Raw genomic sequence first — 18810 nt, 5'->3', positions numbered from 1 at the left:
AAGTAATACAGCAACATCAGATATTAACATTTGCAAGGGAAAAGAAGGTAAATGTACATTCAAATTAAAGGACAAGGCATTTACGAATACAGATAGAATGGGATTCTTTCAGAAATCAGTCAACTAATTAGAATTAGTGAAATAGCACAAGGTCTTCTCATTGAACTACAGATAAAAAGAATAAAGGAGGATGTGTAAGTCAGGTATTCAAGCAAGTTTTAGGGTGATTCAATAAAAAGGTGAAATTGATGGAGAATCTGGAGACATAGAAGTGAAACTACTCTTGTATCACATGAGTAAAACCCCTTGAAGGTGGGTAGAGGAAAGGAAGAATGGTGAACTGTACACCTGGACTGTGAGCCCTTAATGAATTATTCTTAACTTGGTGTGGATGCTGAAAAGGGATATTCTTAACTGTTGCTTCCAATAAAACAAATTTTACCATCATAATTAACAAAACAATGATCAAGGTGTTTGTATTTGGCAGTGAATTGAAGACACATACTTATTTTTGACTCTTAATGTCCTCTAACAAAAATACCCAAGCTCCTTCCAATTTTGAAGACCTATCTCTTCTGGGAAGCTTTTATGAATTGATTCCTACCAGGCATAAAACCTCAATTTCTGTTCACTTCTTCCCCAAAAGACATTCTTATTTTTACTTAGAGTCAACATTAGAGCTTTGTGATCTTCCATATTTAATTACCTGTTCCTTAAGGAAGGAATACTGCTTTACTCACAGTTTATAAATCCCTACTATTTAGAATTTGATGTGGCTGATCACTTGTGTTCTGTTAGGAATTTCACCCTGCAGAGTCCCCTTAGAAATAAAGCCTGCCTGAAACCATGGCTCCTTTTGGTGGCTAAACATCCTCCCACCTAAAACCATGCCCTCTAATGGTGACTCCCTCTATTTATGGCAATAGGTAGAGTGAACATATGCCCTGGTTTCCAGGTCATCCCTGTTACAAGCCTGTTTCCCAAGTGCAATTATTAATAATGCCCCTTTCACTCTCAAAAATGTCCCAATTTGGACAAAAAAACAAAACTATAGTCACCCCAGATAGAATTTGTAAAAACACAGATAGATGCCAGGGTCCCATCCCAATCTACTAAATCAGATTCTTGCGACTGGGAAAGGTTGGGAGTTGTGCCACATCTGCATTTTTAACAAGCTATCCAGATGATTCTGACCATTAAGCCAGCATTTGGAACAGCCACCACAAATCATGGCCAGACCAACAACCACAATCAAGCCACTGATTCCACACTTTACTTAGCATGTGAAAACAATTAGATTTGTGAGCAGGATATTCAAATTCTTACCAGATTTTGCAAGATCCCCACTTACCAATCATTTCCAGGTGTGCCACTAATTTGGACACATTTGCTTTAGCAAGTTCACTGGTGGTCTTACTTAGCACAAGAGAGAGAGAATGAACCTAGGAACACAGAAGATAAAGTAAGGCAAACATTACTGGGAGAAAAACAGTATCTTTCAGGCAAACAGCAGAACAAACTCGAGGAAGATGCAGAAAGGCACAGGAAACCTGAAGGTAAAATTTTGTTGATGCCAATTTCATTTCAGTTTTCTTTAGCCAGTTAAACCATAATCTAAGGAGAGAGCTGATAAGAAAGAAATACAACTGGACAATCTAAAACCCAGGTTCTGGGAGTCTTCTCTATGGCTGCCTTGTCTATACTTTGTTAGTGAAATACTTTATATTATAAAACAATTTTTCTCATTTTCCATTTGTCTTTAATACTGCACTATTCCATGATCACTCACCGAGATTCACTAAGGCAAACCTCACCCTAAGAAATCTGTCAAAGCAAAATGAAACATATGATTTAGAACTCTGTTTAAAGTCTTGGACAAATATTTAACAGAAGCCCCCAATGACCAACTGGGAGTTCACCTAGGAGCCAAAATCCTCTGCCTTAAAAAACACTCTTTATAACTAATAACTTCTCTATTGGAATACTATCATTTTATATACTCAAAGGACTTACATGTCCAGGATGTATTAAGGCAGGCAACTCTGAATGCCATAGCTGGAGAGAAGGGATCAGTGCCAAGAAGGAAGAAGAAAAGAAAATCAAACCTCAATTCACACTCACTGCTTCCAAGTGACAGAGACCACGCCATACTCACCCCTTTTCTTCAGTGCCTACCACAAAGTGAGTGTTCAGAAAATGCTTGATGAATGACTGATTAGGAGAAAAAAAAGATGAGAAAATAAAAGGAGGAAAGGCAGAAGGAAAAACATTTGTAGAGGAAGGCAGAGAAAAAAGGAGGGGATTATATGGACAGAGCAATGACCTTGGGGGTGACTCCAGTGCCAGGGTTTCCTAGCAGTAAGCTTTTTGACACAGGGCATTGAAGGTCCAGGGGAATATTATCATGAAGTGGACCAAAATAACAAATATACTGGGTCTAAAACTTTTTTGGAGGAATCCAGCTATCACCACCTGTACCCACTCTCAGCATGAATCTTAATGTCACTATGTGGAACCATCAGATGTTATATTACCTCCTGGCATAAAGCAAAAGGAGGCACCCATGAAGTGCTCGTACAAAAAGTTGAACCTGAATCTGATCAAGTCTCTAGAGCTAAAAGTTCTAAATTAAAAGATAAAAGAAGTCAAATGGCATCACAAGGAAGGAAAACGACAGAGACAGAATGTGGGACACTCTACAGAACACTAATCCTGTTTCCACAAGCCAGTCTACATGGAGGGATTGGGGGTGTGGGGATGGGGCTGCTTTCTTTAAATTAACAACCTCAAGGGACTGGCAACAAATGTAATGTGAACCTTATTTGGATTTCCATTCAAAAGATTCACATGTCATCTTACTTAATCTCCTCATTTTGTAGATGAAGAAACTTTGACTCAGAAAAGCAAAGTATTCCACTGAACTGTAGACATCAAAGGAAAGACATGAAGTTTCTTAAACCATTCATTCCTCTACAATCCACCTGTAGAAGGGCACTTTTGAGATAGTTGGGGAAATCTGATTACAGACTGGTGGGTATTACACAATACCTAGAAATTCTTGTTGCCTTAGATTGTAACAATGCAATGTGGTTATATGAGAAAATGTTTATATTTCTTAGAAAGGAATAGTGAAGTGTGTAGAGGTGAAGTGATATATCTGGAATTTGCTTTAGAATACTTCAGCAAAGAGAAAAAGGGAATCAAGTGAATATAATGAACCTCACAGGGTTGGGTATATGGGGGTCCATTACACTATTCTATATTTTGAAAAATATTTTCAAAATTTTTTATTCTAAAAAAGTTCAGTGTCAAGGGGCATTTATCCACTCTTGTTTTCTTGTAAAATCAGCTACATTTATCCATGCAAAGTCCCCTGGGAGCACCCCACATCCAACACCAAAGAGTTCCTGAAGTAGTTCATAAAAGGTACCACAAAAACAAAGTTCTAAGCACATAAAGTCCAAAAGAATGAAGCCGCTCCGGTTTCCACTCGTCTTGCCAAACAGGTACTAAAGGACTCGGAGCACTCCAAAGGCTGTCCCTCACGGACACCAAGCAAGGGAGCTAACAGGGGTTCGTGCCCAGCTCTCCCCTGGGAGCTCTCCCATTTCCAGAGCAATGAAGCTAGGGCAATAAGAAAACAACAAATGCAAAAAACATGATTCTCCTCCCAACAGCAAGTGCAAGTCCACACGTGTTAAAACACGTAGATGAAGAACTTCCTCCTTGAGGCCCCCAAATGTGACCAGCCATTGCAGGGAGTCCACGGCTCCAGGCTGGTGCCAGTTGCTATGATGTGCCCCCAAATGGTCAATTAAATTCAACTGTTCACACATCTTACTGTTCTACCACACAGAGCAAAATAACCTTTAATTCAAATGCTGTCTTTTTTATGTGTTTTTAAATATTTGCAGTATGAGGAATACCAAGGGCAATGATAAGTACGGTAACCCACATAACAGTAAAATAGTAAAAGCTATCATTCATGGAAGGCTATGTCACGCCATGCACTGTTCAAAGGGCCTTCCTAAATATTATCTCACTGAATCCCCACAAGAACCCAATGATGCAGGCACCAGTTTATTGATGAGAATATTGAGGGATAGAGTTTTAAAAAATGTACTCAAGGCCACACAGCTCTACAATTACAGAAAAAGTGTCAGGATTCAAACCCAGGCAGTCTAACTTTTGAGGCTTCATTCTGAACAGCTGTATTGTTGCCCTCAATGGAAGCCAATAATGTTCTGAGTGAGTGAAGAGATGATAAAAGCCATACTTTAAAAGTCACCAAGCATGGCAAGAAAGAAGTTAAACTGTCCCTGTTTGTAGATGACATGATATTGTACATAAAAACCCTAAAGAATCCACTCCAAAACTACAAGATCTAATATCTGAATTCAGCAAAGTTGCGAGATACAAAATTAATACACAGAAATTTGTTGCATTCCTATACACTAACAATGAACTAGCAGAAAGAGAAATCAGGAAAACAATTCCATTCACAATTGCATCAAAAAGAAAAAAATACCTAGGAATAAACCTAACCAAAGAAGTGAAAGACCTATACCCTGAAAACTACAAGACTCATGAGAGAAATTAAAGAAGATACCAATAAATGGAAACACATCCCATGCTAATGGATAGGAAGAATTAATATTGTCAAAACGGCCATCCTGCCTAAAGCAATATACAGATTCAATGCAATCCCTATCAAAATACCAACAGCATTCTTCAGTGAACTAAAGCAAATAGTTCTAAAATTCATGTGGAATCACAAAAGACCCCAAATAGCCAAAGCAATCCTGAGAAGAGCTCCCCGACTTCAAGCTCTACTACAAAGCCACAGTAATCAAGATAGTTTGGTACTGGCACAAGAACAGAGCCACAGACCAGTGGAACAGACTAGAGAGCCCAGATATAAACCCAAGCATACATGGTAAATTAATATATGATAAAGGAGCCATGGATATACAATGGGGAAATGACAGCCTCTTCAATAGTTGGTGTTGGCAAAACTGGACAGCTATATGCAAGAGAATGAAACTGGATTACTGTCTAACTCCATACACAAAAGTAAACTCGAAATAGATCAAAGACCTGAATATAAGTCATGAAACTGTAAAACTCTTAGATGAAAATATAGGCAAAACTCTCTTGAATATAAACATGAGCAACTTCTTCATGAACATATCTCCACAGGCAAGGGAAACCAAAGCAAAAATGAACAAATGGGACTATATCAAACTAAAAAGCTTCTGTACAGCAAAGGACAGCATCAGTAGAACAAAAAGGCATCCTACAGTATGGGAGAATATATTCATAAATGACATATCCAATAAAGGGTTGACATCCAAAATATACAAAGAGCTCATGCACCTCAACAAACAAAAAGCAAATAACCCAATTAAAAAATGGGCAGAAAAATATAAATAAATAATAAATAATAAAAAATAATAATAACAATAATAATAAGGGAGAAATGTGGGATTCACATATAAATCAAGTATAAAAATCAAACGAATATTCATATTTGACCTGATTATTTATAGTTCATAATGCGTGATCAAAACCGAAAGTTTCTATGATGGCTGCCCTTGCACTGTTCACCATGTAAGAACTTATTCACTATGTAAGAATTTGTTCACCATGTAAGAACTTGTTCGTTATGCTTCAGAAGATTGGAGACTGTTGAGAATTAGGCTTGGGGTTGATTAATGATTGTGCATTGAGTCCCCTATACAGAATTTTATTGTTGTTAACAACCATTTGATCAATAAATATGAGAGATGCCCTCTCAAAAAAAAAAAAAAAATGGGCAGAGGATCTGAACAGACACTTCTCCAAAGAAGAAATTCAGATGGCCAACAGACACATGAAAAGATGCTCCACATCCCTAATCATCAGAGAAATGCAAATTAAAAACACAATGAGATATCACCTCATACCATTTAGGATGGCCAACATCCAAAAGACAAACAACAACAAATGTTGGCAAGGATGTGGAAAAAGGGGAACCCTCCTACACTGCTGGTGGGAATGTAAAGTAGTTCAACCATTGTGGAAAGCAGTATGGAGGTTCCTCAAAAAGCTCAAAATAGAAATAGCATTTGACCCAGGAATTCCACTTCTAGGAATTTACCCTAAGAATGCTGCAGCCCAGTTTGAAAAAGACGTATGTACCCCTATGTTTATCACAGCACTATTTACAATAGCCAAGAAATGGAAGCAACCTAAGTGTCCATCAGTAGAGAATGGCTAAAGAAGATGTGGTACATATACACAATGGAATATTATTCAGCCGTAAGAAGAAAACAAATCCTACCATTTGCAACAACATGGATGGAGCTAGAGGGTGTTATGCTCAGTGAAATAAGGCAGGTGAAGAGAGACAAGTATCAAATGATTTCACTCATATGTGGAGCATAAGAACAAAGAAAAAAATGAAGGAACAGAACAGCAGCAGACACACAGAACCCAAGAATGGACTAAGAGTTACCAAAGGGAAAGGGACTGGGGAGGATGGGTGGGAAGGGAGGGATAAGGGGAAAAAGGGGCATTATGATTAGCACACACAATGTTGGCAGAGGTCACGGGGAAGGCAGTATAGCACAGAGAAGACAAGTAGTGATTCTATAGCATCTTACTATGCTGATGGACAGTGACTGTAATGGGGTATGTGGTGGGGACTTGATAAAGGGGGGAGTCTAGTAACCACAATGTTGCTCATGTAAGTGTATATTAATGATACCAAAGAATAAAATAAAATGAAAAAAATTTTTAAATAAATAAATAAATAAAAGTCACCAAGCACTAGACACTTTGCTGGGTGCTTTACACATATTTAGTTATCTTAATTTGAAGATGGAAGATGAGGAAACTGAGTCTCACAGACACTAAGCAATTCCACTAAATTATACAATTCAAAGGAAAGACAAGTTAGTTAAACAATTTATTTTCCCTGCCTCTAGATGGGGTTTACACTATAAAACCTTTTCTAAAATATTAATGTCCACCCTTTTATAAGACATCCAGAAGATTAAATAGCTCCCCTGCCAGTAAGATCTATTTTCTAGAGTAAATGTACAATGACAGCATTTAAGTTAAACCAAAATTCATTCTTAGAAATTCAAGGAGCCAAAGGAACTGATACCTTGAGATCCAGCTTGGTGTTAACTGGATCCTGAAGTTCAGACTCTGTCAAAGCATTTGATTCCAACTTCACATTTTGCAGAATGTCCTCAGGTGGTACCTTCATTGCATGGTTGTCTGCCGTGGAACCAATTCCAAAAAAATCTAGTATCACAACCCAGGTTTGCAAGGTGATCAGCACATCCAAGCAGTTAAAATCAACATCAATGCTCCGGTTAACTCGATTATAATAACTGGAAGAGAATTCTGGATGTTTCTTATCCACCAAGAATATATTGATGTGGACCAAGGAATCATCAAATTTACTCTTTCCAGCAAGTATCCTGGGCTCATCTACTGTTGGGGAAGGAGGTGGGGTCAAAGGATAGTCCTCAGCTTGGGCTTCCTTTTGCTTCCTCCGGGATGCTGAGGCGGGTCTTTGATAGAGCTGGAAGACGTTAGGAGCTTCTTCCACATGGGAAGGGAGAGACCGGGGCATGTCGGGGTACTCCACATTGGATACTAAGGGGCAAGACTGAGAAAGATACTCTTTTTGTGCTAAACTTGAAGGCTTAGGGGCTCCTCGAGACACCATCAGGTTCTTATATTTGGAATCTGGATTTTTTTCCAGTAAGTCTTCCATCAGCAGAGAATGCAGGGCAATCTGAATAGACAAAGTCTGAGGATGGTCTTTATTGAATTCCACCTCAAAATCCTGAAACTTTAAGCTCACAAGACCCTGGGCCCCTAACGTCAGATCTCCACTTAGCTGAACTTGAAGCTCTGATATACAAAAGTTGGCTTGAATCTGGGTAAAGGACTTGACTTCCTTCATAGACAAGGACTTCTGGGAAGAGTTAGAAAGGCTAGAGTGGCTGAACAATCCATTCTCCTTCCTTTCAATGGAAGGTTCTCCACAGGTACTGCGGGAAGGCAGAGGAGAATCAGGGCAAGGTGAGGAGGTAGCAATGACCGGAAACTTATTCAGATCTTCACTATACACGAGATTGTCCAGCGTTTGTAAAACCTGCTCGTATACATGCTTGGCTAACACCACCTATATTCAAAAAGATAAACTCAGTTATTACACTACTATCATTAACTGCACTCAGAACACTGCCCACAGATTTCCAAAGTCAATTTTCATGAGTTTCCCCAAAAGGTTATAAATTAGTTGATAACAAGGACTATGTCTCATTTCTTTTCTGTCCTTACCTCTCTGACCTATATCTGGTTATAAGGCCCTCCCCCAGGACCTCACAGAATAATCTACATGCAGTTAATATTCAGTAAGTGCTGTTCATTGTAGGCCTGAATCAGCAAAATCACTCTTTCTAACCCCACAAAACAACTGCAGAAACAGAAAAAAATACTGCCAAAAGTCTCCTGTGGTCATACCACAAGACTCATGGTTCTAAATCTTGCTGATCGTCACAAATAGTGTAACAACCTTTGTTTAGTACAGCTAAACAAACAGCTAGTACTTTTTAATGATAATAAAGATCACTGAATACTGACATTTCCTTTCCTCCTTACTTTGTTTTTAATTATGATTTCTTCTTTAAAGCATTTTTAGGCAAGACTTCATTTACTTAGGGCAGTTTTTTAACAGAGGAATTCCAAATGGATATAGAAATGACAGAATTAGAAAGTGATCGTTTTGTAACCCTTAATGAAATGATTTTAGCCCTTCACAGTCCATCAGTGGACTATGCCCTTATATGAAGGTTGACAGTAAATTTACAAGGGGGTGCGGAGATCTGGTTCTTCCCACCTGATTCAATCATCAATTTTAGCATCACTAATGGAGAGACAACCATTCATTATGCGCCTCCTGATATAACGCAATACAAAGTACAGTGCACCACCTTTAAGTGCTCTAACCCCCGAAAAAAAACCTGAATCCAGTCAAACCTGTAGAGTTAAGTTATAGTTCACAAGAAATGTGGGGGAACAAGTTAAGTGACACCACAGACAAAGAGCCAAATCCAGAACATGGAACATTCTATAGGCCAACTGACCTAGTTCTCACAACACAATAATGGCACAGGGGAAAAAAGTAAGAGGGAAACAAAATTGATAGAGACCCACAAGATGTAACATACAAATGCAATACACGTCCTTCTCTGGATCCTGATTCAAACTAACCAAAAGGGAAAAGACTTTTTGAAACAGTCAAAAAATGCCTCTGAAATCTGAAATGGATTAAAATTTAGAGGTACTAAGGAATCCTCACTAATTTTTTAAGGCAGGATAATACCACTGTAGTTATGTAAGAAAAGGCACATAGTTTACAGAGATTCATCCCAAATAGCTAAGGGTAAAAATGTCATGAAGTCTGGGATATGCCGTAAGATGTTCCACAAAAAAAAAAGAAATGGATGACACAAATGAGGCAAAATCTTGATAACTACCGAATCCAGGTGATAGATATATAGGGTTCATTATTCTACTTTGGTGCATGGGTTTAAAATTTTTCAAAATAAAGTATTTTAAAAGTATTTAAATTATTACATTTAATTATTAAATATCAATTAAATAATAATTTCAAGATTTTAAATATTTTTTAAAGATTTTCATCAAAAACAACAGTAAGTCAATGAATACCATAATAAATCAATATAACCCAATAGAATTCATATTATGAGCTAGGTTTAAGGTGAAAAATTCATCCTAGAAGCCCCTACTGAAGAGGCAAAAGCTTAGCGAAGAAGGGAAAGCTTTGGGGAAAGCTCTCTCACCCAGAGACACATGTCCAGGAGCCCCTGATGTCAAAGGTACACATGTCTGTTAACAGCAGTCCTGGCTTTCTCCAGAGCAGCTGCCAGACAGACACAGGCTAGTGGCCAGTTACTTCCCAAGGCCGGGGGACACTGCCTTAAGATCCTGCCTGTCCCCAGTATTTTATAACATTATGTTGCCCTCATCCCTGTGATAAGAAAGGGGAGAAAGGGAAAATAACACTTTTGAAGGAAAAAGGATGACGGATGTACATACACACCCTCACCCCCCCCACCCACACACACACAGATAAAATTCCTATCCTCGCCCATTTCATTTCAAAGAGGGCAAGACTAACTCTCTTGAAAGGATCCATTATCAGATTGTTTACAGGCTGGACCAAATATGTCAAAAGTGTGACAGGAATTATAACCCCCTGGGAAAAGACTGTGACTTGTTAATATTTTCCTCATTTCTGAATGGCAATGGAATTAAAGATCTGCCTTCTTCCTCCACATGAAGAAGGCAATTTTTCTGCCATATTTCTCTCCATTTGTTATTTCCTCTGTCCGAAAGAACAATAAGTTAAGTCTGTGAATTTCCACTGGTACCTCAGTGTTTTGTTCATATGTAGACTGATAAATTCCTTGTTCCCTAAAGCTTCTTTCAAAATCAGTCCTTAAAGGTTGAGGGCTCAAATCATGAAAGGCACAAAAGGACATAAAAGAATTCCATGTTTACTGGAACAAGTTATCAACAGTAATATGCACTAATGATCTCTCTTGGGATTTACATTTTTTTCTTCCAACATTTTATATACATAAATATATAACAAGATATAAATCTATCTATATAATACAAATACATGACTTCAACTGCCATGACATGAAAACCAATACAGTGTTTACCTGAACTGGATTGACAAATTTTCCTTCAATCTTCATGATGCTAGAAGTTCCTAAGTCATCTGGACTAAGGGAGAATGTCAATTCAGATTCTCTCTCTATAGGGATCTTCTCCAGTTTAAACTGAATAGTGGTGTTGTTCAGGATATGAAAAGCTGGCAGAAGAGAAGAAATGACATACTGGAAACACTAATATTTACTGTGTTATTGCTGTTTAAGTGTAAGGTTTATAAAATAGACCCTTGAGTTACTCTTAGACCTGGATTGCAGGTTAGCCTGGCACCTGGGGTCTATGATTGAGTATAAACTTTGCTAACTATCCCAAGATGAAAATTCACAGTCAGCAGAGGTACAAGATAAATTTGTATACAAAAAGAAACAGTATTTTCATGATATACTCCATTTTATGGTTTCAAAATATGATGTGAGCATTTATCCAGGTCAGGGTCTACATTAAGCTTCTCTTAGCCTCCCAAGCTGGCGTTTTCCACACCAAATTGTTCATCCTTACCCAGCTTTTGGATACAGACTGATCCCTCTTATTGGGCCTAAATCAGAATCAAGGACAATATAAGGTTCTAAGGGAGGAACCTTTATCCCAAGCAGAGAAAGCAAGCTTTTCATAAGTGTGTAAACCAATCAGTGATTGACATCTGAGAACCACAGAAGAAGTTCTTAAAAGCATTAATTTCTTCACCATAAATAAAGCCATGCTCTAGGGCTTACCTGATTTCTGCAGGCACTAAGACTAATAGATTGAACTGTTTGGTTATAGCAAATCAGATTGAGAACACAAATACAGGCATTTTATTCCTAGAACCCTGGACCAACCCATTTACAGAAGATGGCAGAACCCTAAGGGGAGAAACCTAACATCCGCAGACTAAATATCATACTCTATTTGTATCAATCCCTACAACTGTCTTGGAATACAACATTCAACTAGCAAAGCTCTACAACTTAGAGGACTGGAAAAAATCAGATGTATTTGACCAAATTAAATAATAGTTGAACAGAATCCACCCACTAAAGCATCCCTGTAAATGAGCACCCACCCAATTTCAAAGGAGGGCACCTGAAAAAAACAATCCTTATTTTGCCAAATAGGGCATTGAATGGGAGATATTGAAACACACCAACATAATATGAAAATATTAAATTATAAAATATTATAAAATAATATTAAAATATTGTTTTGATTTCTTAAATATTATGAAACTTGGAATCTTCCAACAAAATGAGAAAAAAGATTTATGCTCCTCACCTTGACCTCTATGTAAAGATTCAAAGAAATCGTGCCGGGTGAAATGAGCTTCCTCCTGACTACTGGCACTGGCAGACCCAGAAGGAGGGCAAAACACCCGGCTTACTTCAGACCCAGGACCCTCTCTGCCTGCCAACTGGGTGCAATTCAAAGAATATAATTTAATGTCTTTGATTTCCACCTGCAGACGATCACTTCTGGAGTTGTCATCTCCTGCCACAAAATTCTGGATGAATATCTGTCCCAAGTGTCCTACCAACAACTCAGGACTCCCAGGCTTCCGAGGGACAGAAACAACTGGTGATTCAATGTTTATGTTCAAGATGAGTTTTACAGTGTCAGAATGAGATGCAGGCAGACCAAACCCATATATTTCATCCTCTTCTAAGACAAAGGGTTCCCGCAGCTTCCGTGGAGTCTCAAAGAGTGACACCATCTCACTGTACTCAGCCGTCTTGGTAGCCAGTACTGTGGTGACTCTGGTGGCTGCACTTTTCAGCATACTTTGAAAATTTTCTTCTAGTTCATCCATGGACAACGTCAACTCCTTCAAAAATTTGGCAGAGTGGTTATAATGCAAGGAAGCCATCATGAGGTTGAGAAAACACTCCTGTTTAGATTTCTCAGCAAAGGTGAAACTCAAAGCCTCAGTGAGGGCTGCATCTTCCAGTCTGATAAATACAGATTCAAAGTAGCCAATATCACTGATGATATTTTCATAGCCTATGGAATTCCCAATACTGACAACATATTGGTTCTTAACATTATCTTGTGTCAAATCCATAAGCTGCAAACAGCCAAGAGAACCATTCATGTCAAATGTGCTACCCATTGAAACATTAACTTTAGTGCCGCCTATACTCGCAGTTGCAATTTTTCTGCCATATTTCTCTCCATTTGCCATTCCCACTGTCCGAAGGAGCAGTAAGTTAAGTCTGTGGATTTCCACTGCTACCTCAGTATTTTGTTCATATGTAGACTGATAAATTCCTTGTTCCCTAAAGCTTCTTTCAAAATCAGTCATTAAAGGTTGAGGACTCAAATCATCTTTCTCCTTGGGAAAGGATTTTTGAAGAAAACCAATCAGCTCCACAATTGTCTCTGGATTTAGAATAATATCCAAATTATTCACCTGTAATGAAATCACCTGAAGAGTGCTGTCCAAATTCATCGACGGACACTCTGAACTCACAAATTGATATTCTAATTTAATGAGGGACTCTTGTTCTTTGGTGAGAATTTTGTCAAGTGAAACACTAGCTGATCGGTCGTTCGGTGTGGCAGCTTTAGTGAAGGGGGCCACACTTGATCCAGAGACAGGAGATTGGGCCCTGCTATCCCGCAGGCTTCCTGTTGGGATATCAAAGCTCAAGTTCTTATGCGAAGCCATCAACAGGTCAAAATCAGCACCATAGGTCTGCATGGTGTCCACCAGAAGCAAACCATGAACAGTGAGGGAGACTTCAGCATCGTAAGGCCTCTTCACAAAGTGAGCGTTGGTACCAAACACCTTCAGCACGGAAATGTACCGCCCATTGCTCTCAACACCCAGCTGCATACAGTTCACTTTAAACTCAGCCAGGAGGAGCTGTGACTCTACCAGAACCTCCCGGGTATGCTGCTCCAACATAACGAAGCTCTGGGTTAAATTCATCACTGAGTCTTGCAAACTTCCCCGGTGCCCACCTTGGGGGAAAATCTTCTCTTTAATCTGAGTGTCAGAAGCCTTCATTTCTGGGGTGGTCAAGAGAGCAAAGCAATTCTTTAGAGCAGATATTTTTTCTTCATTGATGTGGATTTTTAAGTCTGGTAGGTTGCCTGAGAGCACAGCTCCAGGGTACTTGGGATCTGAAGTATAAATCAGTCGCCGTTCTAACTGTAAGTGAACATTGAATTTCTCGACCACATGGGTTGGTCCCACATCAATATCCTGGACATGCTTCCAGTTGTCCTTCACGCGTCCAACCATGATTTGGAGGTCCATAAATGACAGGGAGTACCTCTCATACATCTTTGTGCTCATTAAATGTGCTTGAAGCTGCTCTTCACTGAATTCAACTCCAGAAAATGGAGGTGTTTTCTCCCCATTACTACTGCTCGTCTCAGGAGGTGGGGTGTTAGGAGGTGTGGCAAGAGGGGTCTTGTATTCATCATCACTGAACTGCTTCTCTTCAGATGCTGACCCATCCCCACTTTTCTTCTTATATTCATCTGCAGATAAAAAAGAGAAACTTCAAAGTATATGTCTGCTCTTCCCTTTAATGTAATAATTAAGAAAAGTGGAGAATCCACCAACCACAATTTAAAAAATTAATGGATGAAAACTCTAAGCATATCATTATGTACTTATCATTTATTCAGTGTGAACTTGCCTATTAACTTGGAAATCAAAACACAAAAGAGAAAAGATGGAGCAGAAGAGAAACACAGGATGAAGAAACCAAAAACCTGCTGCCCAAACTGCTTCCTGCCATCCGAGCAGCACTACCGGGAGCTGCCGTCGCCAGCCCTTCTTACATCACTCCCCATGATTATGCATTTGTTTACCTTTTCCTGTACTCTCTGTACGTTCACTTTGTTCCCCCAACTAAAATGTTCCCAAAGAACAGGTTTCATCTGTCCTCCTCAACCCCATATCCCTGGTGCCTAAATGAGAGCTTGGCAAGCAGTAAGTGCACACTACATCAAGTTCCAGCCCCCGAGGTCACACTCAACCCCTCTCGGCAGCCGAGCAGCGCTGAGATGACTCAAAAAACACCATTGGGCTCTGTCACCTTTGTCTATGTTCCACGTTTATATTTTAACCATTCAAGCAGGTGCTCTCTGCAGCTGTGTGTGTCTCTTCTTCAGAGCGAATTCCCTTTTAACAGTCCCACAGGCACCAAGCATTTTCACTCCTCCTCAATTCCTTGACCCTCTTCTCCTCTTCTGGGTCTCCTCAGTGAAGTAAGATAAAGTGGAGATCGAGCTTCCCCAATCTCTTTTACCCTGTGGACACCCCATCATTCCTCCTACCCAATGAAATTACCTTTCAGGAGTCTCCTTTTGATATATCCCCAATATCCCTAAATTGATTAAATCTCTATTCCTGAAATTATTACTGAGAAACAATGTTTATTAAAATATGAAATGCTATATAAGAAATACAAATAAAACCACAGTCATATACTACTTCATGCTCATAAAAATGGTTATAATCCAAAAGACATTAACAAGTGTTGGTGAGGATGCAGAGAAACTGGAACCGTCATACACTGCTGTTGAGATAGTAAAATGGGTGCTATGCCCTTCTGAAAGCATCTGGCAGTCCCTCTAAATGCTTAACAGGAAGTCCCTGAATGACCCACAATTCCACCCTGAAGTATAACGAAGACATTGAATATATATCCACACAAAAGCCTATATACATGAATGTTCACAGCAGCATTATTCATAATGGCCAAAAAGTAGAAACAACCCAAATGTCCAACTGACAAATGGATGAATAAAATGTGGTATATTCACACAAAAGAGTATTACCCAGCGATAAATTGGAATGAAGTACTGACATATGCCTCAACATGGATAAACTTTGAGAACATGCTATGTAAAAAAAGTCAAGACATAAGAGGCCACATATTGCATGATTCCATTTGTATGAAATGTTCAGAACAGGCAAATCCATAAAGACAGAGAGATCAGTGGTTGGCAGGGGCTAAGAGCGGGGGTAATGGAGAGTGACTGCTAGTGAGTATGGAATTTCTTCTTATGAAGAAAATGTTCTGGAATTAGGTAACAGTAAGAGTTGCACAATTCTATCAATATACCAAAAACAACTGAATTGTGTATTTTTTAATGTATCTCAATAGAGCTACTATCAAAAAGTAACAAGGAACTTTAGAGTTTAAAAATGTTACATAAAACTTTTTTTAAGCCTTACTAGGTTAAGCATAGACAGATCAATCTAACAAGATACGTTTTCATTTCTTCACATGCACACTATACCTTGGGTATTTGTCAATAACATTCTTCCTAGATCCACAACAACTAACACAGGATTCTTGAATTTGAAATCATCAGGAAATATCACCTGAGGGGCAGAAATATCTAGTCGCACAGTCCACCGTTTACTCTCCTCCTGTAAAGATAAAATAGACTTCGGTAACTTTTAACTGCAACTGCTAAAATTGAACAGCTTTTCCAGTTGGCACTCACACCTTTCTGAAAGCCAAAGCTAGGATAATAGAATGACTTAATGGTCTATGGTATCAGAGCAAAAGTTTTAAAACAAAACTAGACCTAAATGCTTGAGGATTTGAGACATTACCACAGGCAAATACCTGCGGTGAGGGAAAAACATTAGTGAATTACAGGTTTAGAGGTTGTCCACTTTTTGATTGTGATGATTCATGGCTTAAGAAAGATCTCCTTTCTAAATTTATAGGACCTAATACTTTAAAGTATTGCAGAAGTTATGGAAATAAAAAAAATGTAGAAATCCAAATATTTTTGTTTTTTCATGGACACTGGTAACTAGGAACTTTCATGCCAAAATATCATAGTGAAAAACATAAGCTTCTACATTTGAAATATACAGAACACACCAATTCATGAATTTATTAACTGTTCTTCCCTGCCATGAAAATTCACCTCAATTATAAGTATGTAGTAAAAGCTAATTTACATAAGCGTTATCAAAAAGAAACCTCTGCCTAACATAACAGGAAGATATGAATTGTTGTAACTTGTGTTAAAATGCACACCACACATACACATACATAGAGGACTAATTCCTCAACCCGTACTACACGCCCTTAAACATCTCACTCCAAATATTTCCGCACTTCATCCCTTACACTTCCTGCAGGCTCTGCATCCAGAAGAAGCCACACCCTGTTGTCCCACTGCTGCATCTCAGCAGCGCACCCCCATGCCACAGTGTCAGCCAACGAGTTTGGGGAGACTGTTAAGAAATTTCTTGGCTCCTTATCTATGGCATCCTTGCATCAGCTGATCACTTAGCATCACAAAGTGAACCATCATACCCTGGAATCAAAACTGGGCATCATTCCAGTTGTGGTTCTCCTGCTAACAGTAAACAAAAGGGGATGTTCTTAGGTGAAACATTTATAAAGTATCAGGTCTAGAAATTGGGACAAAGATGAGTGTTGAGTGTCCCAAGATGGGTCCAAGGAAGAATTTGTCCAGTCATTTATCTTCATTCATTAACCCCTGATTGTAAAAGACATGAGATTTTTTTTTTTGCTAGCTAATAAAGATCCCACATTTTGTTTACTTAATCAGTGTAACTGATACAAGCATACCTATCTACAGTAGGTAAGACAGATACAGAGACTGCCTTTCCCCTTCCCTGCCCCCAAAAAAGAGTGTTTATGTCCACTTACAATGAAATCACCCACTAGCAAACGATCAAGTGTTTGTCGGATTTCTGCCTTGGTCTGCATCTTCAGTTTGTTATATTGTCTTCGGGCAGCTTCAGCCACTCTCAACTCAAGTTCAGACTGATAACCAAAACCTTCAAGATTGGAAATATAGAAGAGTCAGAACTTTCAAATGGCTGGGTGGAAGAAAGTGCTATAATATCTATTCCCACCAAGAATTTCCACCAAAGCTAAAAAACTGTCTGTGCAACAACAGTTCCTTACTCACCCTGACCTGGCACCATACAGAGAACAGCAATGGGGCAAAGATGGGTGAGGGACGGCCCCAGGGAGAAGGCAGGATGTGAGGGAGGGGACCTAGGTTACTAGAATTTCTCAAACCATTTCCTAAGATTCCCAACTATTATATTTCAAAGTTCTTAAAAACAAGACATTGCATGGAAAGAGAAAATAGAATTTAGAAGGAAATACCCTCTATATTCTATCAGTAACAGACCAATGAAGCCAAGACATGTATTGCTACTGTTCACATGAAAATACTCAAAAACTGGCTATAAAGAAGGAGAAAGGGGATATATTTAGGAAATTACTACTGTTTTATCAATTTCCCTGTCAACAAAAGTGCTTTTTCTGCACCTACTGTCTCAAATCTTTTTTGGAAACAAAGAGAATCATAAATAAATCAATGATGTGGAGAGTACAGTATTTAATGTTGCATCAAGTCAAACAGGTCACTGACACTGTCATCTAAAAGGAAAAGTCTTAAACATTCCTCCAAACTTCAGTGGCCTAAAATATTCCACATGGCCAAGGAACCCACCATCTGGTGAAATGGGAAATATTTTAAAATGTGTGCTAAATGAAGGCAATGAGAAAACATTTAAGGATATTGATTCTTCTTTGAAAAGTAACTTTCCAAGGACATCTACTTTGATTCAATAACTAAGGACAACCCTACCCAATCACTCCACAGGCCTTTTCACCTGAATATGTAATAACTCTTGTTCAGAGCACTAAAAATAACAAGAAAAATGTCTTTAGAAAGTAACACAAGATCAAACAAAAAAGTTAACCTGAGGTATGAACCTTTCCCTTGTAGAAAAAGTCTGCTACTTTTTTAATAGCCTGGGGATTATATATGATGTTCAAAGGCCTCGTGCTGACATTCAGCCGCCTCTCAAAATGGCTGTGCACAGGATTTCTCTCATAAAGCATCTCAAAAACTGGGTCTTCTGGGTTCACAGCTAAAGGAAAGAACGAGAAAGAGAAAATGGAGCACAGCCAAAACAATAGCCTTACTCTTCATAACCTGTAATGAATTCTGAAAAGAAGACAACTTCTAAATTATCTTCCATGAAAATTTCATAGAACAGAGAACCCAAGAAGGCTTGACTCTAACATTCAACAGGAA

The 18810-nt window shown here is 38.8% G+C and overlaps 1 protein-coding gene across 16 annotated transcripts in view; it reads right to left on the bottom strand.

The window, feature by feature from the left end:
* Positions 1-18810, bottom strand: part of VPS13D (vacuolar protein sorting 13 homolog D) — a 286614-nt gene that overhangs the window by 242615 nt on the left and 25189 nt on the right. For 14 of the 16 annotated variants that reach the window (XR_008996895.1, XR_008996896.1, XM_057499741.1 and 11 more), the window contains exons 16-22: positions 18473-18643; positions 17403-17533; positions 16003-16135; positions 12019-14229; positions 10758-10909; positions 7151-8185; positions 1352-1442 (exon numbers count right to left, since the gene is read on the bottom strand). Coding sequence is in view for 14 of the 16 variants with exons in the window: in XM_057499741.1 (XP_057355724.1) it covers positions 1352-1442; positions 7151-8185; positions 10758-10909; positions 12019-14229; positions 16003-16135; positions 17403-17533; positions 18473-18643 (3924 nt within the window). In the remaining 2 variants the exon portion in view is untranslated. Of the gene's footprint in view, positions 1-1351; positions 1443-7150; positions 8186-10757; positions 10910-12018; positions 14230-16002; positions 16136-17402; positions 17534-18472; positions 18644-18810 lie in introns of those variants that run through there. The other 2 variants (XM_057499742.1, XM_057499754.1) reach the window with 2 other exon arrangements.

The sequence above is a fragment of the Manis pentadactyla genome, chromosome 4 (genome assembly GCF_030020395.1).
Source record: "Manis pentadactyla isolate mManPen7 chromosome 4, mManPen7.hap1, whole genome shotgun sequence".
Taxonomy (NCBI): Eukaryota; Metazoa; Chordata; class Mammalia; order Pholidota; family Manidae; genus Manis; species Manis pentadactyla.
This window is presented reverse-complemented; position numbering and strand designations above follow the sequence as displayed.